Source organism: Dendrobates tinctorius, unplaced genomic scaffold, assembly GCF_039654945.1.
Source record: "Dendrobates tinctorius isolate UK_male_01 unplaced genomic scaffold, ASM3965494v1 ptg000258l, whole genome shotgun sequence".
In the NCBI taxonomy this organism is placed as follows: Eukaryota; Metazoa; Chordata; class Amphibia; order Anura; family Dendrobatidae; genus Dendrobates; species Dendrobates tinctorius.
Window position 1 is genome coordinate 2,200,722 of NW_027361925.1, and position 24,467 is coordinate 2,225,188.

At 45.1% G+C, this 24,467-nt stretch overlaps 1 protein-coding gene across 1 annotated transcript in view; it reads right to left on the bottom strand.

Annotated features, from left to right (window-relative positions):
- Window positions 1-533: 533 nt before the first annotated feature.
- BMP15 (bone morphogenetic protein 15) overlaps window positions 534-24,467 on the bottom strand; it is a 39,344-nt gene continuing 15,410 nt past the window's right edge. The window contains exon 2 of the mRNA XM_073558771.1: window positions 534-2,385. Within this exon, the coding sequence (XP_073414872.1) occupies window positions 1,577-2,385 (809 nt within the window). The 3' untranslated portion in view covers window positions 534-1,576. The remainder of the gene's footprint in view (window positions 2,386-24,467) is intronic.

A 24,467-nucleotide genomic window follows, 5' to 3' on the forward strand; every position in this document is an offset into this window, starting at 1 on the left:
CCAAGGCAAGGGACCACCACTGCCTGGACTGACCGGCCTGGGAATCCAATGTTTCTTTTTACAGGTATGTCCGACGAGGTTCCCTGTCAGGGACAGGAAACCAATTGATGCGTGGGAGAGGTGCCGCCTTTTTATGCCTTGAGGTTTCCTATCCCTGAAGGGCGGATCCTCTCTCTCGTGGTACGGTTATGCGAGACCAAATTAAAATGTAAAGTTTTTTTTATTTTGCGCTATATGCCCCATGCGTGCAGGACACGTCCTCAGAAATGGGTCACTGCCTCATTATACAGTACAAATTAAACCTCCAATTAGCATTCCTTCTACGTGTTCCCTCTTTGTCTCTCGCAAGCGGAAACAGGAGGCAGTAACAGCGACTGATGCACACAGAAGCAATGCACATTTCAGCAACTGATATAAAATATATTATGTAAGATATAGCATTTCCTCCAAGGCCCCATGTGTCTCCATTGTGCAGACGCAAAGGAAGGAACTTCAGAGTCGGCAAGACAGGAAGAAAATCGGGGACAGTCCTGTTTATTACACAACACTTGGCTTTATTTTATTTCATTAATTTATTTTACAAAAAGTTGTTTTATATATTTACGGAGACTTTTAAGCTACATTTTCTGAAATCACAGCATTTATAATGTCATAAAGGGGGAAAAGGCCCAGATAAAGCTGAGTAATGGAAATGGTTTCACAGTGAACAGCTGAGCTCTGAACTTGCAGGTCCACAATCACACTCACGGTGTGACAAAGGGGTACACAGTGTCAAACAGCGACAAAGTGGACCCTTCAAAGAGAACCTATCAGTCATGCTGTTTTAATCCTGGGTGTTTCAGAGTACACATGATATACAGCTGACCAGAGACAGTCTCAGGTCGCCTGGCCCACCCTGATCCCTTTGGCTGACTGGTTTCTCCTTTTGTGCACACACAGGGGAAGACAAGTCCGTCCATTGGATCCGGGCGGTGTCCATTGACTTGCCTCGGACTAGTTGGCCAAGATACATAATAGCATTGAAATGTGTGATTTCTATGAAACGCAGCAGCAATTTCAAATAAAACATCCCTGGTTACTATCACACACCTGGATCTGGGCTTCCCTTTAAAATGTACATAAATGGATTATATTTTTTTTAAATTAAAAGAAAAAAAATCAGTCTCTAGAACCCAGCTGTGTCAGGGTTATAGAGACATAACTTGTCAATAGTGTTGCCGCAATTTTTTTTTTTATCATTTTTTATTAAAACCAGACATGATCCCTGCTGTTCACATATATGACGTCTGATGATATTTTAGGAATCTCACCATTTTACGCTATATTGGGAAGGGGTTCAGCATCTCTAAACCTCTAAAATCTATACATAGAATTACAAAAAGTGAAAAAAGTTTTATTTTCATTTTGGGGTGGAGAGGAATAAAGTCGTACAACTATAGAAAAAGACCTGCTAGATAGTCACATCTATAAGCTTAAATAACACACAAATATTTACACACATTTTCAATTGGCGACAAAGTGGCCTTCATAAAGTGCTTGATTCTCTCCTGCTTTTCACGGAACAGTCCCGGTTATCTTACCGACAGGTGCAGGATTCTGCAATCATATTCTCATATTCTTTATACAGGATATTTCCTCCAGGTTCAATCATAAGGACACTGATGGGACCATAGGAATATGGGACACAAGAAGGACGTGGGACATTTCCATCAACCATCTGATTAATAAAGTTCTGGATAATGGCATGGTTTGGCGAATTGTACCCTGAGTGAAGAAGTCTCGGGCAGTCTCCTTTGCAGTATCCAGGGTTGTACCTGTGTGGTGCAATAATCCAGTGATCCCATCCTAGCTGATGAAAACTAACCCAGAATGGCCGGAGCGAGCAATGATTCTTGAGTTGGTCGCTTTGGTTGCCAAGTTTTGGAAGCTTAATGCCAATAGTCCCCACTTGACGCGGTTTCCGTCTCAACACATGTGGAGCAGCCTTTTCTGAAACCGCAGGTAAAATTTTCTCACTGGACCGATTCTGGAATTTTGGGCTGAAGTCAATAAGTAAGAAAGGGATATGGGAGGCTGAAACAGCCAGAGATCTTGCGTTGCGCTTCCCAATACTCTGGCATACGAGTTGGACATGTAAACTTTGGTTTGCAGCCTTCAGTACAGATTTGATGTGAAGAGTGACGTCAGTCTCGGTCCACACCCAAATTCCAGGGGGAACTCTTGTCTTGGAGAAGTGGCTGGTGCTTGGCAGAAAATCCACATTACATATGTAATAAGTTTCTCCAAAATGCATTGTGCGTGGATACATCACCGTCGCTTTGATCAGCTCCTCTCTTGTCAGGTTATGTAAGAGAAATTTAAGGTTTTGTATTCTCCGTTTCTTTTCTGAAAAAATGAAAACATCTTGCTTCACAGAAGGCAAAACATGAATTCTTACAATTTCTAAATCTCCTAGTACAGCAAAGACGTGGTTCAGTGTTAAATAGTAACATTTGTGATCTTACAGGGATCCAGTCACACGATTCATACCCCCCAAACAGGGGCATCAAAATAAGAGCCGGACTGTACAACTGTTGCCAGGTCTACTCTCTGAAGCATAAGAACATTAGAGCTGGAGAGAAGACTAGTCCAGCGCCACTCACGGTGATTGACTGGTGTCACGTACAACGAGAGAGCTTTCAATCATGCAGACCTGCAATCGTGTTTTGGGCAACATGAATCATATAAGAACAGCAGTTGGCCATATTCCCACAAACACCATCAGGAAATTGGTTACTCTCTACCCCTTATTCCACAAATGCAAAAAACTGGAGGGAAAAAAAAAAGTAAAGTATTTTCCGGTTTAACCCTCTTGTAAAACTTTTGCCAGATATACCCTTATTACCACTGAGGACTGGTGCCTTAACTTGTAATAGTACAAAAGTACAAGCACATGCCCACAACAACCAGTCACGTACACGACACAACTGTCCTAGAGGTCTTCTCATGCTCATCTCCCCATCAGAGGTACCGGACACTGACTGACTATACCACATATCCTCAGAGGATTTTTGAGTCTGTCTATACAACATTTTCTCAGAGGATTTTTGAGTATGCTTATTCAAGGAGGAGCAAGTAGGTGTGGCTTGGGGCATGGCCTGACACCCTGCACATGCTCAGTATACCGGTTTCCTGCGCACCTGTCTCTGGTTACATAAAGCTGCCATACACATTGGATAACTGTTGGATGAACAATCACTCATCAGACAGAGCTCTCTCCTGACCCCCAGCTAAACCATGGGCTCCTGTGGTCTCTAGAAGTGACCGACACTTCTCTTTAATTTGCTTAGCGCAAACAAATGGATTAGCCATTGAAATGTAACAGGTCAGTTCCTTAAGGCCACATACACATTAGATGGCTATTGGATGGATAATGATGGATGAATTGATGATGGTTTGGCTGTCTCTCTCATACACACGATCCCCCGTTCGGCCAAGCTCTTCCTTACCCACTGATAGAGCCAGTGCTAGACATGTATCCAGGAAATAAGTCGTTGTCCGACAACACCATCAACCATCCAAATTAGGATATTCCTGATCGATATCCCACCCCAACAATTAATTGACTAGAGTTCCCATACACAGACTATTGGCCAAACCCATCAATGTCAATGAGTTTGGCTGACATAATGTGAAGGGGGGCTTTATGTTCCTCTGTCGGGGGGGTGAGGAGTCAGGAGACTTCCCATACATAGGATTATGGGCCCATCCCACCCAAATCAGCGTGTTCGGACCACTTAACTAATGTGTATGGGGTCCTTTAAGGGTTCGTCCCATACCTATAATGTCCTTTATAATTATCTTAAAGACCTAACCAGGTTTGTAATTTGCTTTATATATGATTCCCTTCCAATTCCCTCTATACAGCTAATCTCGATATGTGCTTTTTTCTCTTTATATCCTGTGATTTTTCGCTTGATGTCCGGCACCAGCAGGGCATCACAGGAGGATGGCCCTGCAGTGATGTGTGGCTACAGCAGGGCATCACAGGATGATGGCCCTGCCGTCAATTACCTGCAGCTTCTATTTAATCTGGGGCTGCATTGTTGTGATAAATCATGGGCAGTCCAATGTAAAACTACTTTGAAAACATGATACAATCATTGTGATGTGCCTCTCCAGCTCTATTACATCTGTCCGTGTTGTATCTGCTTATATCAAGCACACACACATAGGACTATAGAAAATCCCCACTTCCTTACCTTAATGTAACATATAGCAAACAGTTAAACTCGACACAACCACCTCTATCGGTGTACACGATTTTAGAATGTGTGTGACTTCATCTAGGACTGCAGTATATACTGGAACCTGCAACATCGGAGCGCTCTCCTTGAAGCATATTATGTAGAGTCCTTTGTGCTTCAGTCTTCTCTAAAACTACAATTTTGTAAAATCAGAGACCACAGATGTAGCAGAGTTGTCTATCTCATGCCGGTTTGGTGCATGGCGGAGAACTGGAAGCCTAAGGCAAGGTTAGTGAAGTGCTGTGTCAGTTGACAGGAAAGTTTATACTCCAGTAAATGAAAGCTTTTACAGGGCAGCAGCCACCTGATTTATAGGGTTATTCGCATCTTCATAGATGGTATTGCAATTTACTTTTTATTAACATTTTCAACTACTTGAGATTCAATCTTCATTTTATTTATAGCTTACTGTCTAGGATTCTGACCACCGCTGCGAAATAGCACAAGGGGTCAAACATATGCAGTGCTATCGAGCTCTTTTCTATTGAGCTTGTAAGCACAGTTTTGAAGCTAGCTGGGATTGTTGGAGTGTGTAGTTAGCATTATCCAATCCCAGACCGTTTCAGTTTAGAGCTTACAAGCTAGCCAGCAGCTGTGGTCGGTCTCCAAGGTTACAAATTAAGAACAAAAGACCATAAAAGTGTTAACATCTGAAAAAATGGCTGCTAATTTTTGTAAACCGTAAATTACAAAAAGTTCTTGCTTTTATAAGAACTTTCCAACAATACCCTTCCATGAAGATGGGAATAATTCTTTAAATACTGTACAAACCTGCCCCCCGAACGCAGGAGGAATTTCATGCTTAGTAATTACTCATGAGACTTTTAGAAGTGCAAAACAGCTTGCACGGGAGTTACTGAACTCCGTACACCGAGCCCCGATGGGGGAATACATGCTTGATTAACAAAACCTACAAACCATGCAATAAAGAAGAATCTGCTGGCAGATTAGAAAGGTGGGTATGAATGAACTGGGCCACTTAGATGTTACAACAAAATCTTATGTGGTCATCAACTGTACTCAATCCACAGCCTGCCCAACACAGCCCAATAGCCTGCCCAACCCGCAGCCTGCCTTCTACACTCAGTTATCTAATTAAAAGGAATCCAGCACCAGTTTTGTTACCCCATCAGAGGAGTATAATTTAGGCGAAGGGGCCCTGATGCCAGCGATCTGTCACTTACTTGGCTGCTTGTTGCAGTTTTAATAAAAATCACTGTTTTCTTTGCTGCAGGTCTAGCAACAACACTATTTAACCCCTTGACCCCCGGGACATTTTCACTTTTTGCACCCTGCTTCCCAGAGCCATAGCTTTTTTATTTTTCTGTCAATTAGGCCATTTGAGAGTTTGCAAGACAAGTTGTACTTTTGAATGACACCATTGGTTTTACCATATCGTGTACTGGAAAACAGAAAAAAAAAATCCAAGCGTGTTGAAATTGTAAAAAAAAAAAAAAAAAAAAAAGAATTTTCCGAGAACCATAGCATCTCCATATTTTGTGATCTGGGGCTGGGCGAGGGCTTATTTTTTGGATGCCGACCTGACGTTTTTATTGATACCATTTTCATGCAGATACATTATTGCATTTTACTGCAATGTTGCTGCAACCAAAAAAACGTAATTCTGGCATTTTGACTTTTTTTTCTTGATACACCATTTACCGGTCGGGTGAATTCTTTTTATATATTGATAGATCTGGTGATTTTTTTGAAAGCAGCAATACCAGATATGTGTATCTATTTTAATTGTTTTATTTTGAATGGGGCGATTTAAACTTATTTATTTTTTTTTTTACTTTTCACTTGCTTCAATAGTCTCCGTGGGAGACTAGAAACTGCGATCATCCGATTGCTTGTGCTATCGTGCACTTCACCCCAACTGCCATTTGCCATTCCTTTTGTAGGTCACTTGATGTCATCCTGCAGTTGCTCAGTGACATTCAAATAAGATGACAGTCATCCCAGTCAGTGGAGAGTCGTTTTCACCCTCTGCCTGTCTGTAGCTTTATGTCCACAATGTCTGCTGCTTGACCTTGTTGTAATGGACTGTCGTCTTAGAAATTTTAAGGATGGAGGCAACATGACACTCACTGTATCCCTCTGCTAGTAAAGCCAGAATTGAGCACTTTTCCTCACTCAAGACTTCTTTTCAACTCCTTTGACATGGTTAAAGTTATTTTATCATTCCTATTACTTTTGGGATATTACTAGCACTTGTTTTGCCATCGAGCTTGTCCTATTGCAAGAGGATTGTAAACACCATAGCAGGGTTTTTTTATACTTCATTATTAAAGATTTGGTTCAGGTGATCACCTAATCAGAAGCCCAATAAGTAGAATGAGGTGTACTCTGGTTGGAATTCAACTGACACTGCAATGGATGGCTGTCAGACATGTAGAGAAGCTAATTTTTATGAAACTGTGCAGTGGTCTCTTAATTTATGCCAGAGCTGTATGTATGTATGTGTGTGTATATGTATATTTTATATATGTGTGTATATGTATGCATGCATGTACACAGACATCTGTACACTGTATAAGTATGTATTAATTTTAATACCTGCACACACACACTATATGCAGAGCTCCTGTGTATGTCACTAGTGATCACTGTATTACCTGTACACTATATACAGAGCTCGTGTGTAATGTCACTGGATATACCTGTACACTATACACAGAGCTTATGGGTATAATGGCACTTTTTGTAATATAAGCATTGTGTTTTTTTTATTAATGATCAGTATTATAGTACTCAGTCACTATGTGGTGGCAATATGTAGTTCCAGCCATGATGTAACAATATTTGTCCCTTGTATGTGGCATTATTGGTCATTAAAAAAAAAAAAAAAAAATGTATGCGACAAATTCCCTTAAAGAAAAATCATAATTACTTACCGGTAATTTGATTTTCCAGAGCCATGACAGCACCGCACATGAGAGATAGCTTCCGCCCCCAGGAAGAGAAAACCTGTAGCAGAGATAAGAGAAGGGGGCGGCACCTCTCTCCTCAGTTTGTTTCAGAGTATTCAAGGTAACCGCCTCATTAGTTGACATGTGTATTTTATTTAAGTCACTCTTATCCACCTTTTTTTGTTATATTATACATTATATATTTATTTATATATATTTTTTTCCCTATATACATACAGAATATTTGTGCATCACACAACCATCACCAAGATAGGGCGGGAATCAATGCGGTGCTGTCATGGCTCTGGAAAATCAAATTACCAGTAAGTAATTATTTCTCCCTTCCCCATGACAGCACCGAACATGAGAGTAAGATATAGAGTAGACTCCTAGGGTTGGACAACAGCAGATAACACCTTTCTCCCAAAGGCAAGATTCGAGAGCCCTAAATCTAGCCTATAGTGATGGAAAAAAGTGGATGGTGAAGACCATACTGCTGCTTTTCAAATCTGTTCTACATATGCATTCACCCTTTCAGCCCAGGATGTGGCTATGGCCCTTGTAGAGTGAGCCATTACACCCCGTGGGGGAGTCTGACCTGAGGAGGAGTAGGATAGTGAAATAGTCATACGAATCCATCATGCGATGGTTGATTTTGAAGCCTTTTTTCCAGTTTGTCCCCGGGAGGGAGACAAAAAGGGCTGATGACTGTCGCCATGATTTTGAGACCTCTATATATTGGAGGAGGCAATGTCTGACATCAAAGCAATGAAAGGTTTGCTCTCCCTGGGATTTTGGGTTGGCACAAAACGAGGGCAAAATTATTTCCTGGTCCCTGTGAAATTTGGAATTAACCTTCGGGAGGAAGGATGGGTCAGTCTTTATGATTACTTTGTCATCTAGAAATGTAGTATATGGGGGATTTACAGAGATAGCTTGCAGCTCGCAGACTCGAGCTGACATCAGGGCAACCAGGAGCACTGTTTTCAATGTTAAGGCCTTTACCGAAATAGAAGTAATAGGCTCGAAAGGAGGAGACGTTATGGCATTTAATACTAAATTTAGATCCCAGGGAGCTACCTTATTCAGTAATTCAAAGGATCTAGTGTTATGATTAGGTCACCGAGGAGGATAGCTGGGGAATAAGCTAGGCAACCAGAAAGGTTGGTAACTTAGCAGATTGCAGACCCCTAAAACTAACAACACAACTAGAATTAGTCGTGGGACGTACATACGATGCCCTAGATGCCTCGGCACAGCCAAAGAGTTAACTAAGATAAAGCAAGAAAAGGGAAATCTAAACTGACCTGGAGTAGAACCCCAAAGGCATAGATAGCCCCCAAACATATATTGCCAGTAAGACAAAATGAGGCACAAACACAGGCAGAAAATAGAGTAAGAAAATGATGGGGCTCAAATTGTCTAGATAGAACAGGAAAGATACTGTCTGCAATCACGCAGAAAACCCTAAAAAAATCCAACACGTCTGATATGCAAAAATACTGAGGCCATACTGAGGCCAAACAACCTCTCCCCCACTAGATCAGAATTCTGGTGTGAACTGGAAGCAAAACAAAAGATACTGATATAACAGTTGACTAGAAATACTGACATAAGCTGTGGCATATGGAACGGGGTTCAGCACAGGTCCCAGCATTGAACAATGCTGAACCCACACAGCAAAGCAGAGAAAGGCAGAAACTGGATCAAATGCAAAAAGATTCCAGCAAACAAATAACTTATCTGAACGATGCAGGACCAAGCAGGGTGCAAGAGGACTTCAAAATGCACAGGAAGAAAACCAAATCACCAGCAACAACTGAGGGAAGCTTGCTGACTTAAATCTTCCCAGTCTGTAACACCTGACCTCCAATCATCCTCTTCAGGTAATTGACTTTTGTCAACCCGACAAGCTCCATTACCCGCTGCAACCACCAGAGGGAGCCCAAACTCAGAAGTCAGGTCAAAAGTGTTCACAACAGTACCCCCCCTTGAGGAGGGGCACCGAACCCTCATCCAAGCCACCAGACCGATCAGGATGGGCCTGGTGGAAGGCGCGAACCAATCTCTCGGCAAGAATGTCAGAAGCAAACACCCAAGAATTATCCTCCTGACCATAACCTTTCCACTTGACCAAGTACTGGAGTCTCCGTCTAGCCAGATGAGAATCCAATACCTTCTCTACCTCATACTCCAGATTACCCTTAACCAATAAAGGATCAGGGGGCGCAGCCATGGGAACAAAACTTTTCAACAAAGATTAATGAAAAACGTTGTGAATCTTAAACGTTCCTGGAAGAGCCAAATGGAAAGAAACGGAATTAAGGATTTCCAAAATCTTATAAGGTCCAATGAAACTTGGCTTGAATTTTGGAGACGCAACTTTCATAGGAATATTTTTTTGAAGACAACCAAACCATGTCACCCACTTTAAACCGGGGACCAATGGTCCTATGCCAGTTGGCAAACCGTTGGGCCTTCTCCTGAGAGTGAGACAACTTATCCACTACTTGATCCCAAATCTGCTGCATTCTCTCTACCACAGAATCCACACCTGGGTAGGCTGAAGCCTCCACCTGCCCTAAAGAAAATCGAGGATGAAACCCAAAGTTGCAGAAAAAAGGAGACATCAAAGTGGCAGAACTAGCCCTATTATTTAGAGCAAATTCAGCCAAGGGCAAAAATGAGACCCAGTCATATTGATCAGCAGATATAAAACATCTCAAATAGGTTTCCAAAGTCTGATTTGTTCTCTCAGTCTGCCCATTGGTCTGAGGGTGAAATGCAGAGGAGAAAGACAACTGAATTTCCAGTTTAGAACAAAAAGCTCTCCAAAATCTGGAAACAAACTGGACTCCTCTGTCCGACACAATGTTCTCAGGAATACTGTGCTAACGAACCACCTGGTGTAAAAACAAGGGCACCAACTCAGAAGAAGATTGCAACTTCGGGACTGTTACAAGATGGACCATCTTAGAAAATCACAGATCACCCAGTTAACCGTCATTCTCTGAGAGACAGGGAGGTCAGAAATAAAATCCATTGAGATATGAGTCCATGGCCTCCTGGGCACCGGCAGGGGCATTGACAAACCACTAGAACAAGAACAGGGTTTGGACCGAGAACAAGTCCCACAGGACTGCACAAAATTCCTGACATCACTAGATAAAGTAGGCCACCAAAAAGACCGACTCACCAAATCTCTGGTACCAAAAATACCAGGACAACCATCAAACGTGGAGCAATGAATTTCAGACATTACTCTTCTCCTCCACTGGTCAAGGACATACAATTTCCCCATAGGGCATCGTTCAGGTTTGTCCTCCTGAAATTCCTTCAGGGCAAGTCTCAAATCGGGTGAAGTGGCAGAAAGAACCACACCCTCATTTAGAATGGTAGTAGGCTAGGTCACATCAAGAGAATCCGCAAAAGAACTCCTAGAGAGGCCATCCGCCTTAACATTCTTAGTGCCTGGAAGAAAGGAGACCACAAATTTAAAACGTGTGAAAAACAAGGCCCACCTAGCCTGTCTAGGATTCAATCGCTTGGCTGATTCGAGATAGATCAAGTTCTTGTGGTCGGTGAGGACCACAACTTGATGTCTGCCTCCCTCCAACCAATGTCTCCACTCTTCAAATGCCCACTTCATAGCCAAAAATTCCTGATTCCCCACATCTTAGTTACGTTCAGATGGGGAAAATTTTCGAGAAAAGAAGGCACAGGGATTCATCTTAGAGGTTAACGGATCTCTTTGAGACAAAACGGCTCCTGCACCAATCTCAGAAGCATCTATCTCCACCTGAAATAGGAGTAAAACAGCATCAGGTTGCCGTAAGACAGGAGCAGCAGTGAATCTCCGCTTAAGCTCCTGAAACGCAGAGACTGCCTCTGGAGACCAATTCACCACATCAGCGCCCTTTTTGGTCAAATCTGTCAGTGGTTTAACAATACCAGAAAAATTACTTATGACTTTACGGTACAAATCAGCAAAACCCAAAAACTTCTGGAGAGCCTTCAAGGAAGTGGGCTGAACCCAATCATAAATGGCCTGGACCTTGGCCGGGTCCATTTCAATAGACGGGAACAAAATGAATCCCAAAAACGAAATCTTTTGTACACCAAAGAGACATTTCGATCCCTTAACATACAGAGCTTTTGCTCTCAAAATCCGGAACACAGTCCGAACATGTTCCACATGAGAATCCCAATCACTGGAAAAAAATCAAAATATCGCCCAAATAAACGATCAAAAACTTATCCACAAAGTCCCGGAAAATATCGTTCATAAAAAATTGGAAGACGGAAGGGGCATTAGTGAGCCCAAAAGGAGTCACTAGGTCCTCAAAATGTCCCTCAGGAGTATTAAACGCCGTCTTCCATTCATCACCATGCTTGATGCGAATAAGATTATACGCCACCTTAAGGTCAAGCTTGGTAAACCAACTAGCACCTTTCACTCTGGAAAATAAATCAGAAATCAGGGGTAACGGATACTGATATTTAACAGTAATTTTATTAAGGAGACGATAGTCAATACATGACCTTAATGAGCCATCTTTCTTGGCAAAAAAAAAAAAAAAAGCCAGCACCTAAAAGGTGAAGAGGACGGTTTGATAGGACCCTTCTCCAAGGACTCCTTGATATAACATCGCATAGCATTATGTTCAGGTACAGATAAGTTGAAAAGCCGACCCTTGGGAAATTTACAACTGGGCACTAACTCGATCGCGCAATCATAACTTTGAGGAGGCAAAGACGCGGACTAACTCTCACTAAATGCATCAGAAATATCAGCCAAATAGTCAGGAACATCATGAGACTGGGGAGAGGTGGAGAAAACAGGAGTGTCACTAAGAACACATTGACAACCCCAACTAACCACAGACACAGATTTCCAATCCAGAACAGGATTAAGGGTCTGCAACCAAGGAAAACACAGTACAATAATGTCATGTATATTATGCAACACCAAAAATGTACAATTCTCTTGGTGGTCTGGGGCTACCCGCATTATCACCAGGGTCCAAAACTGGGGTTTATTCTCCGCCAAAGGGGTAGCATCAATACCCCTTAAAGGAATAGGAGTCTGCAGGGGTACCATGGGAAAACCACATTTGGCAAAGTCAAAATCCATCTGGTTCAGGGCTGCTCCTGAATCAACAAAAGCCTTAGCAGAAAATGAAGATAAGGAGCAGATCAAGGAAACCGCCAAAAGGAATTTAGGCTGTACACTGCCCACAGCAAATGAGTGAGCAAAATGTTTTTCCCGCTTAGGGCAAACAGAAATAGTATGAGAGGCGTCCCCACTAAAAAAAGCACAACTTATTAAGCCTTCTAAACTCTTGACGTTGCGCCCTAGACAAAACCCTATCACATTGCATGGGCTCAGAAGTTTGTTTGAAAGGCAGCACCGCCTCTCACATAGTTTTACGTTCACGTAAACATCGATCAATTTGAATAACTAATGATATAGAGTCGTTAAGACCAGAGAGGACAGGAAATCCCACCATAACATCTTTCACGGTTTATGCCAGACCTTTCCAAAAAAGAGCCGCTAGGGCGTCATCCTTCCATTTAGTAAGGACCGCCCACTTTCGGAATTTTTGACAATATAACTCTGCAGAATCCTGACCCTGGTTCAATGCCAATAAAGCTTTCTAAGCTTGATCAATATCATTAGGTTCATCATACAACAACCCGAGAGCTTGAAAAAACGCATCCACATTAGCCAGAATAGGATCCCCAGGTGTCAGAGAAAAAGCCCAGTCCTGGGGATCGCAGCGCAACAGGGAGATGACAATTTTAACCTGCAGCACCGAGTTCCTCGAGGAATTAGGTTTCATACCAAAAAACAGTTTACAATTATTCTTAAAAGTTCAAAAATGTAGACCGATCCCCAGAAAATACATCAGGAATAGGGACTTTTGGTTCTACAGCAGACGATTGAGCAAAATAGGCAGAAATTCCCAGCACTTCAGCAGCGAGCTGCTCAACATGATCAGACAATTGCTTAGTCTCCATTAAAGAAAAAATCCTCCTACGGCCACCAGAGAAAAAGAGGAAAAAATATATAAAAAATTCTGACTTTTTTTCACAATTTTTTCCTTCTGTAGAGTACCCTAGAATCTACAGTTTAGGCTGGTGATTCTGGTATGATTAGGTCACCGAGGAGGATAGCCTAGGAATAAGCTAGGCAACCAGAAAGGTTGGTAACTTAGCAGATTGCAGACCCCTAAAACTAACAACACAACTAGAATTGAACGTACCTACGATGCCCTAGACCAGTGTTCCCCAACTCCAGTCCTCAAGGCCCACCAACAGGTCATGTTTTCAGGATTTCCTTAGTTTCACCCAGGTGAAAATTGCATCACCTGCACAGGCAATAATTCCATCACCTGTGCAATACAAAAGAAATCCTGAAAACATGACCTGTTGGTGGGCCTTGAGGACTGGAGTTAGGGAACATTGCCCTAGACACCTTGGCACAGCCAAAGAGTTAACTAAGCCTAAAGCAAGAAAGGGGAAAGCTAAACTGCCCCGGAGTAGAACCCCAAAGGAATAGATAGCCCCCAAACATATATTGCCGGTGAGACAAGGTGAGGCACAAACACAGGAAGAAAATAGAGTAAGCAAATGATGGGGCCCAAACTGTCTAGCTAGAACAGGACAGGAAAGATACTGTCTGCAATCACGTAAAAAACCCTAAGAAAAATCCAGCACATCTGATATGCAAAAATACTGAGGCCACATGACCTCTCCCCCACTGGATCAGAATTCTGGTGTGAACTGGAAGCAAAACAAAAGATACTGATATAACAGGGGACTAGCAATACTGAACAGACTGACATAAGCTGTGGCATATGGAACGGGGTCCAGCACAGGTCCCAGCAGGGAACAATGCTGAACCCACACAGCAAAGCAGAAAGCGTCAAGAACTGGATCAAATGCAAAAAGATTCCAGCAAACAAATATCTTATCTGAACAATGCAGGACCAAGCAGGGTGCAAGAGGACTTCAAAATGCACAGGAAGAAAACCAAAATCACCAGCAACAATTGAGGGAAGGCTTGCTGACAAATCTTCCCAGTCTGCAACACCTGACCTCCAATAATCCTCTTCAGGTGATTGACTTCTGTCAACCCGACCAGCTCCATTACCCACAGCAACCACCAGAGGGAGCCCAAACTCAGAAGTTAGGTCAAAAGTGTTCACAACACGTGAATGAACCTATAGACCCAAGGGTGATCGGCAAGTTTTTGGTCAAACAACGCACCCAGGGCAGATACTTGCACCTTTAGGGTGCTCATGGACAATCCTCTTTCTAGCCCCTTTTGGTGGAATTCCAGGATCTCTTTTATTGGGATTCCTGGCTTGTTTCGGATAACCGTCGGCCTGAGAACTCCAGGAACTTTTCCCAAATTTTTAGCATTTGACTGAGGTTACCTTTTTCTGCTAGCAAGCCGGGTGGTCACCAAGGGACCTGAGAACCCCTTTTTGGTAAAAGGAGTCCCCTCAAGTTCCAAGCGGTGAGATGGAATCTGTGCACTTGAGGATGTAGTACTGGGACCTAATGAAGGAGATTCGGGATATCCGGGAGGATCCATCGGTCCGAGAGACATGCGTCTGAGCCATGTGAACCATGCCTTTTTTGGCCAGAAGGACTATTGGGATTAACGGAATCGGGGGAAATGCATACACTAGGCGAAATTCCCAGCAGTGTAGCAGTGCATCCACCCCTTCTGGGTGTTCTCTTGGGTTTAGAGAGTAGAACCTGTTTACTTTCCGATTCCTTCTTGTGGCAAACAGATCCACTTCTGGTGTGCCCCAGACGGCACAGACTTCACCAAATATCTCCAGATTTAGCGACCGCTCCCCCTGGTGTAATACATGTCGGCTTAAGAAGTCGGCCAGAAGATTGTCTGTCCCTTTCAAATGTGTTCCCGTTAGGGACAAAAGATGGCTTTCTGCCCATATGAATAATTTTCTGGCCACTTCCATCAGGGATTTTGACCATATACCCCCTTGTCGGTTTATGTAAGCTATGGTCGTGCTCTTGTCAGATAAAATTGCAACATGCTTGCCTTGAATTTCTTCTTTTACCTGAAGAAATGCCCGCCTTACCGCTGCCAGTTCTTTTAAATTGGAGGATGCTGTCCTAATTGAGGGTTCCCATTGGCCTTGTAGAATCTGGTCTGGCAGGTGTGCTCCCCAACCTAACGGACTTGCGTTCGTAGTTAGCACCACCGTGTACTGAACAGACCAGGGTACTGCCCTGCTTAAGTTTTCAGTGCTCAGCCACCATTTTAATGAGTCCTGAACTTCTGGCAACAAGATTATTTTCCGATTCAAGTTGTAAGGGTCCTTCCCCAGCTCAGCCAAGATCTGCCACTGTAATTCTCTTGTGTGGCTTTGTGCCCACTGGACCGCTGGGATTGTCGCTGTTAAGGTACCCAGAAGTGACATCGCCCATCTTACTGATATGGCCTGACCGGGTTGTATTTGATGTATCCTTTGATGAATGGTCCGAATCTCTCTCTCTGGGAGGACACATTGTTGCTTGACCGAATTTAATTGCATTCCGAGGAATTCTTGTGTCTGAACCGGAACTAACCTTGATTTTTTTAAGTTTATCATCCAGCCTAGCCTGGTTACTATCTCTAGTACTTTTGTGACTGCCTCTCCACAATTTTCCTTGTTGTTCGCCAAGGCGAGGAAATCATCCAAATAGGATACTATCAGTATGTTTTCTTTTCTCACAAAGAATGCTATCTCTGAGATGATTTTTGTGAATATGCGAGGGGCTACTGACACCCCGAAGGGAAGACATTGATATTGAAGGTGAGTGGGGACCTGAGCAATCTCCACTACCAACCTTAGGTATTGCTGATGTTCTCCCCATATGGGCACATGGTAGTAAGCATCAGTTAGCTCTATTACCGCCATTTTGCAGCTCGGGTCGAGTAACCTTACTGCAGATTTTAAAGTCTCCATCTTGAAGCGCTCCACCCATATATATCAGTTCAATGCTCTTAAGTTGAATATCGTTCTCTGAACTGTACAGCTTTGGTGTGAGGAACAGGGTGCTGTAGAATCCCTTTCCTATTTGGTGGTGTGGTACTTTTATCAGTACTTCCTTTTGTATGAGAAGTTGAACCTCCTTCTCTAGCGTGGCCTGGTTCTTTTTGGCCACATGAGTGATTTTTATTCCCTGCGGCGGGGAACTGAGGAAGTTTAGTCGTAGACCTTCGGATAACAAATTGGTTACCCATTTTGAGGCAGGTAATGCTGTCCACTAGAGTTGAGCGAAACGGGTCGAAAAATTTAAAAAGTCGCCGACTTTTGGTAAAGTCGGGTTTCATGAAACGAAACCCGACCCTAGGGTGAGGTCGGCCACGAGCTCAGCGATTTTAGCGCCAAAGTCGCGTTTCAAAAGTTTGTTTTCCACCTTTTTCAGCCAATCAGGATCCACGAACACTGTGGGCAACGTGATGACATAGGCAGGGGTCACCACCATCTTTGGGAAGGGCATGCAAGTGATTGGCTTGCTTTGGGGGGCGTCACAGGGGGTATAAAAGGGCGTGCACGCCGACCGCCATGTTACTCATGCTGATCTCAGAATAGGGAGAGCTGCTGCTGCTGCTGCTGATTCTGTAGGGAGAGCGTTAGGCAGGGAAGAAGACACCAAAACGTGCTTCTGCTGCTAGCGATTTTGCCTGTACAACACACCAGTCACTGTGTGTGCAGTGCAAGTGGAGGCTATATTGTGCGGTATCAGCTGTGTTGGTTGTTAGGCTGCCTTATAAGGCTTCCTGATAGCTGCATTGCTGTTTTCCCACTGCTCTGCAAACTGCTTTTTTAAAAGCAATCCAAATTTTTTTTTTGTCCTGGTGAGGTACTGAGCGTGCATTTTTTCACACCATACAGCGGTGTACGCTCCTCACACAGTACCGTGTAACGGCTGTTATCACGGCCACAGCGAAGCTGTGTGTCACTCTGTAAGAATAAGTCGAGGACATGTTGCGTTCTTACAGACCTACACCTTCTAGTTTTGTCTGCTTTGCAAACAGTTAAGTATATTTGCTGTTTGATCACATTCAAAACTATAGAGAGACAGCGTGTGTCAGTCCGTATACTTAAAAAACACGGAGCTTGACAATTTTACGGACACCGGACAGTGGTGGACGTGCACGCTCCTCTCTCAGTACCGTGTAACGGCTGTTATCAAGGCCACAGTGAAGCGGTGTGTCACTCTGTAAGGATAAGTCGAGGACATATTCCGTTCTTACAGACCTACACTCTAGGGAGATTCCTATTCTGCCCAATTCTATATACACCTTGTAGTTTGTTATACACTAGCCAATTTCTGCCTGTGACATAGCGGTGTGATATTCACTGGGCCTCACACAATCCAACAGTGTCCACAAGTGTGTTCAGAAATTCTACATCTCCCCTGTCCTATAGTGACATTTTTCACACCTGCGACATTGAGCCTGTGACATAGCGGTGTGATATTAATTGGGCCTCACACAACAGTGTCCACAAGTGTGTTGAGAAATTCTACATCTCCCCTGTCCTACATACACCTTGTACCTTGTTTTACATTACTATATAGTTTGTGGGATTGTGTACATTTTTACCAAAAATGAGGAAGGCTGGTGGAAGAGGCCGTGGAATTGGGCAGGGGTTGCCAGCTGGTAATGATGGTGTTGGTGGTGAATCTGATGGTAGTGGCAAAAGCAAAATAGGACCGAATGCAGGAGGTGTTGAGCCTGCGTCATCGTCTGGCTCCACAAGGCTTCGAAGGCTTAGTTTTCTAGGAGTTGGCAAACCGCTTTTAAAGCGAGAGCATCAGGAAAAAGTTTTGGCTTACATTGCTGACTCAGCCTCCAGCTCTATCGCCTCCTCTTCTGAAGTTGTAAAAAATAAAAGCACTGAGTTGTCATTGGAGGCTCATGTTCATGAACCACACCTTTCCTTGTGTCCTTCATCCCAACCAAGATTGAAGGATGATGCAGGCCATACAACTGATTACTCCATGGAGCTGTTTTCACATACCATGCCTGGGTTATCAAGTGAAATGGTGAATTACCCAGGCCAATATGAATCTGACATGGAGTGCACTGATGCACAGCCACTGATAGATGATTCTGCTGGTACATTCAGTCAGAGCACTACATTGTCCTCGCAGTGTAATGAGCCAGATTCTGACCCTGATGAGACTCAGGTGCCCCTTCCCGCATACTATACCACCATACACGGTGACACAGAGGAAGGTGCACATGACATTGAATAGGAGGTGATGGATGACCCAGTTGTTGACCCAGATTGGCATCCATTGGGGGAAGAGGGTGCTGCTTCCAATAGCTCAGATGAGGAGGAGGAGCATCCACAGCAGACATCAACATCGCAACAGCTGTTATCTGGCAGGCCCGGAGCACTCCAAAGACAGGTTCCAAAAATCAAAAGAGTTGCTGGACAGCTTGTCCAGACGGTCAAAATAGCACAGCGTGCTAGGCCGCAAAATGTCTTCCAAAGTAGGAAGAGTGCAGTGTGGCACTTTTTTGAACAAAATCCTCATGATCAGGCCAAGGTTATCTGCAAGAAGTGCGCAAAGACCTTTAGCCGAGGGAAAAATCTGAAAAATTTGAATACCAGTTGCATGCTTAGACATTTAACCAGCATGCACTTGCAAGCGTGGACACAAAACCAAACCTCAAGTACCACATGTGCAACTGATCACAAAGAAGGTAGTCAGCAACGCTACATTGTTTCCCCCCACTGTAAGCCCACCGGTTAGCACAGCAGCAAATGTTGAGGTGTCGTTGCAAGGCCAAAGCAGTCAGGGAATCCCACTGTTATATCAACGAAAGACTGAATCTAGGCCATCAGAAAGAACACCAACTCCATCACCATCATCAACCCTCTCTCAGTCCGCCCTGTCCACTGCTAGTTCCACCATATGCAGCTCTCAAGTCCAGCTCACCCTCCCAGAGACTATGAGTAGGTCAAGAAAGTACTCAGTCTCTCATCCGCGTACACTGGGTTTGAACACCCACATTGCCAAACTAATCTCGTTAGAGATGATGCCCTATCGGTTGGTGGAAAGCGCAGCTTTCCGCGAACTCATGGCCTATGCAGTACCACGCTATGACCTACCCAGTCCCACTTCTCTCGCAAAGCCATCCCAGCCCTCCACCATCATGTGAAAGACCGCATTGTCCATGCACTCAAGCAGTCAGTGAGTGGAAAGGTGCACCTCACAACAGATGCATGGTCCAGTCGGCATGGCCAGGGCCGTTACGTGTCCATCACTGCGCACTGGGTTAATGTGGTGGATGCAGGGTCCACAGGGGACAGCGGTGGTGGGACAGTGCTGCCTAGCCCACGGTATAGGAAACAGTTGGCTGTAGGCATTCGACCCTCCTCCTCCTCCAAAAGCGAAAGCTCGTCCACAGAGCGCAGTCGTACGAGCACTCCATCTGCAGCTGCCACTGTTGCACACGAGGTGTCCCCCTATCGAGCAGCTAGTGGAAAGCGTCAGCAGGCTGTGTTGCAGATGATGTGTTTGGGCGACAGACACACCACGGAGGTGCTGGCCGAGTACTTTCAGCGACAAACTGAGTCATGGCTGGGCAGTATACATCTTGAGGCAGGCAAGGTAGTTAGTGATAACGGCCGTAATTTTGTGGCAGCCATAGCCCTTTCAAAACTCAGCCACATACCTTGCTTGGCTCACACCTTGAACCTGGTGGTGCAGTGCTTCCTCAACAATTATCTGGAGTTAACAGCCCTGCTCCAGAAGATGCGAAGACTGTGCGCGCACATCTGCCGGTCGCCTGTACACTCCGTTCGTATGCAGAAGCTGCAGCAATTGCTCCACCTTCCCAACCACCTCCTCATTATCGACATTGCAACAAGGTGGAACTCCACCCTGCACATGGTTGAGCGGCTGTGCGAACAGAGGCAGGCCATAATGCATTTGTGGGAGGATACACGGCCAGGCACTTTGAGAGCAGACATGGAGTTGACAGGTGTGCAGTGGTCGAAGCTGAAAGACCTCTGTAAAGTCCTTCAGTGTTTTGAGGAATGCACACGGCTGGTAAGCGCAGACGACGCCATCCTAAGCATGAGCATCCCACGTATGCGTCTGCTCATGCAAACTTTGACGCACCTTAAGGAGCAGGCGTCTGCAGCCAATGTTGATGAGGAGGAAGAGGAGGAGGGAATCCTTGATGACATTCAGCCATTGTCTGCTCAGGGACCTCTCCTGGACGAGGTGGAGGAAGAAGAGGAGGAGGAGGATTATGATGGGGATGATTACTTAGGGGAGGAGGATGCATCTCGTGGGGCAAGTGAAAATGTTGGCGTGGCAAGGTCTGGTACAGGGTTTGTGCGTGACTGGAGGGATGTGGATTTGCCAGAAAGTGCTCCTCCAACCAGCACTCGCAGTGCATCATTGACACCGGGAACATTGGCCCACATGTCAGATTATGCCTTGCAGATCCTAAAAAGGGACCCCCGCATTGCCAAAATGATGAACGATGACGACTACTGGTTGGCCAGCATCCTGGATCCACGCTATAAAGGCAAATTACAAAACATCATGCCACACGAGAACCTTGACCTAATATTGGCTAATAAACAATCAACTCTGGTAAACCGGTTGGTTGAGGCATTCCCAGCACACAGCAGCGGTGATGGTTCTCACACGAGCCGTACGGGCCGGGGGCAGCTTGGCAGAGGTGTTCGTGGTGCACACAGCAGAAGTGGCGTTGGAGACAATGTTGTGGACTGATTTTTCAAGTACCGCTCACACAACTGGTAATACTGCATCGATGGAAAGTGACAGGAGACAGCAGTTGTCAACTATGGTTACAAACTACTTTTCCTCCCATATCGATGTTCTCCCGCACAGGTCATTCCCTTTGACTATTGGGCTGCTAAACTGGACACCTGGCCTGAATTGGTACAATATGCCTTACAGAAGCTCGCTTGCCCTGCTGCTAGTGTGCTATCGGAAAGAGTCTTCAGTGCAGCTGGATCAATCCTGACAGAAAAAAGGACCCGTCTGTCAACCCAAAATGTGGATGATCTAACCTTCATTAAAATGAACCATGCATGGGTTTCCAAGGATTTTGTCCCACCTTCCCCTGATGACACATAGGGTGTCAGAAAAATGGCTTGCTTTGGTCCTCCTCTTCCTGGGACTTGAACAATTTCGCCTTTTGCATCAGCTGAATGTCCAACATCAACATATGCCACTTTCTAAAACTCCCTAACTGTGCTGCCTCCCCACCATGGCCGGGGTCACCACCTAGTGCACGAAATCGTGCGAGTGCCATTGCCCTGGACATGTGGGTAGACCGACTCTTGGGCGCGGGCACTGGCACAGGGTCCCTCATAGTGCAATCAAGTGTCTCTGACGGTGGTGGTGCACACCCGCCGTCAGACACACCGCCGTACTATGAGGGGCCCAGTGCCAGTACCGACGCCCACGAGTGGGCCCCCCTTGTTTGGGCAGGGCCCCAGCATTTGCAATCTTTACCTCTCCCTGCTCCTCCGCTGTGTAGTCTGGGCTGTCAAATCCATACTGGGCCTGACACCGTCTGAGGCTGCCTCCTGATCTATAGACATATATTTTGAATGTCTACACTATGCTATCCATACATGTTATCCGGTGATACGGTACCCTTTCTCACCTTTGTGCAATCACATGTAATCCATACTAGGCCTGACACCGTCTGAGCCTGCCTCCTGATCTATAGACATATATTTTGAATGTGTACACTATGCTATCCATACATGTTATCCGGGGATACGGTACCCTTTCTCACCTTTGTGCAATCACGTGTAATCCATACTGGGCCTGAGAACGGCTGGCGAGCTGTTAAGCAAGCTACAGCACCTGTGGTTTGCACACGTAAGTTTTTCATTTTTTCAGGAATGACGGTTAGGCCTAATTCCGGAACTGCGGTTGACCTGCACTTACTGGGAAATCATCGTTCGCGGGTAATAATTGTAATCCCAGATCCCCATCACTAACGTTGTTCAGCGGGTTATCTGCACCTGTAAGCGACAAACGCTGACCTTTTCAGTGTAGCGCACATGCAGCCACGGACATGTAAGGGCATGACACACCAGTTATTGGCCAATCTCACGTGCCAGAGCCTCGCGTGTCCCTCTAGTAAGCCGGACTCGGACCGCGGGGCATGATGGAGTCTCATTCGTTAACGGAATTAAGCTTGCAATGTGTGCATCTTTTTTGTGGCTGGATGGTTGAGGTTGCCCATGTTGAGTCAAATTACGCCATAGGCTCCACTCCTGGTGGTGCCCTTCTGGACATTCCTTTAAGGTTCAGCTTTGCAACCATACTGCCCACGTAAAACAAACACTTTGCCTTCATGAACGCTGTTTGGAGGGTCGTGACTCGTGGAAATAACGCTGCCCAATAAGTTAACCTGCTAGAGAGATCCTTCATTGCTCCCAAGCATGACATCACACTCCCTAGGAGGAAGGTAATGCCACTGTGGCGACCGTACTCCTGGGGACGACACAAGTGCACTGATACCCAGCCACTGCTCGATGAATCTGCTGGTACATTGACCCAGACCACTACATTCCCCTCGCACGCTACACGGCCTGAATCTGACCCTGATGAAACTCAGGTTACCCTTCCCATATACAGTTCCATTTTACACGGTGACAAAGAGGAAGCTGCAGATGAAAGTGCAGGTTCGGCACACCCGCCGTCAGACACACCACCGTACTATCAGGGGCCCTATGCCAGTGCCATCTCCAACAAGTGGGCCCCCCCTGCTTGCTCAGGATCACAGCACTTGCAAGGTTGAAATACTGTGCAGTCAGATGGAAGATGGGGACGACGAGGAGTCCAGACTAGTACAGGGATTCCCTAGCGAGGAGACTTATTTCATTTTTTTCAATGTTGGGACAGCAATTTTTGGGGAGCACTATACTCTGGAGAATGATAGATGGGGCCCGCCATACACTGGAACATTCCAAAGGTGGACATCAGACACTGGAGCAGCATTTACAGGGCCCATTATACACTAGAGCATTAGAAATGGGGCCCATTATGTTTGGAGCATTATTTGGGCCCATAAGACAGTGGAGCTTCATCCATGGGGACCAACATATACTGTAGCATTATGTGGAGCTCATCATATACTTTTTCAAACATTATATGGGACCAATGATTCTGTATGGAGAAATAGATGGGCCTCGTCATGAGATGTAAAAAGTGAAGTATTTTTCATTGTACTATACCGCTATTTCTCTGCCGTATCGGAGCATCATGAGTTGTGGTATTCGTGGGTTCGTGTTTCGGACGAAACCCCGACTTTTCCCTATAGTCGGCCAATTTTGCTCGACCCGACTTTTGTAAAAGTCGGGTTTCATGAAACGAAACTCGACCCTAAAAAAGCAAAAGTCGCTCAACTCTACTGTCCACTGGTGAATAAAAAAAACAAAGTCTTCCCCCCACCGGCATTCTGGTGTCATTGGTGTTTAGTGTCGGACTTTGGGGTGGCTTTGCTGAAGAGGAATCCCTTTTCCTTCCTCTCTCTCCAGGGTCTGCCCCACATGGACCTGTCGTCTGAGCAGCCCGGCTCCCTCTATTCCCCGATCCACGAAAGAACGAGCGAGCACCACCCCAACGGCGCCTAGAGAAGGGGAGTGGTGGGAACCGTTTTTTTATTATCTTACGCTTTTTCCAAAATTTTGTCTAACGCCTTTCTGAAGAGGTACGGTCCCTCACATGGGCTGCACAGAGCTTGACCTTCGACTGGAAATCTGCGGCCCAATATTTTTACCATAGCGCTCTGCGACCTGAGTTTGAAAGGGTGCATGCAAGGGCAGCACCTCGGATGGAGACCACTGCGGCATCTGTTAGGAATCCTGCCGCTTTCTGTAGGTGGGGCTGAGCGCAGTATGTTGCTTTAACTTCGTCCCGGATAATAGTTTTAATATTCTGGAGTAGGGACGGTGATTCTTCCGCCACTGTTTTCCTAATACACGAGCGACAGAGTTGCTTGTCGTATGCTTTAGGGAGGGTTTTTCTGCATAATGCACATTCTTTATTCTTTTGTTTGGATGTGGCCTTTTTTGCCTAGGGAAGACATGACAGAGGGCATCATTACCTACACATTTTTGCCTTACAAAGGCACTCACCCAAACCCCCTGGGTACCACGGTAGCCTCCGGGTCTTCATCTGGTGTGCGCACTTTGGTTGCAGGGTCCGCCATGCTTGAGAG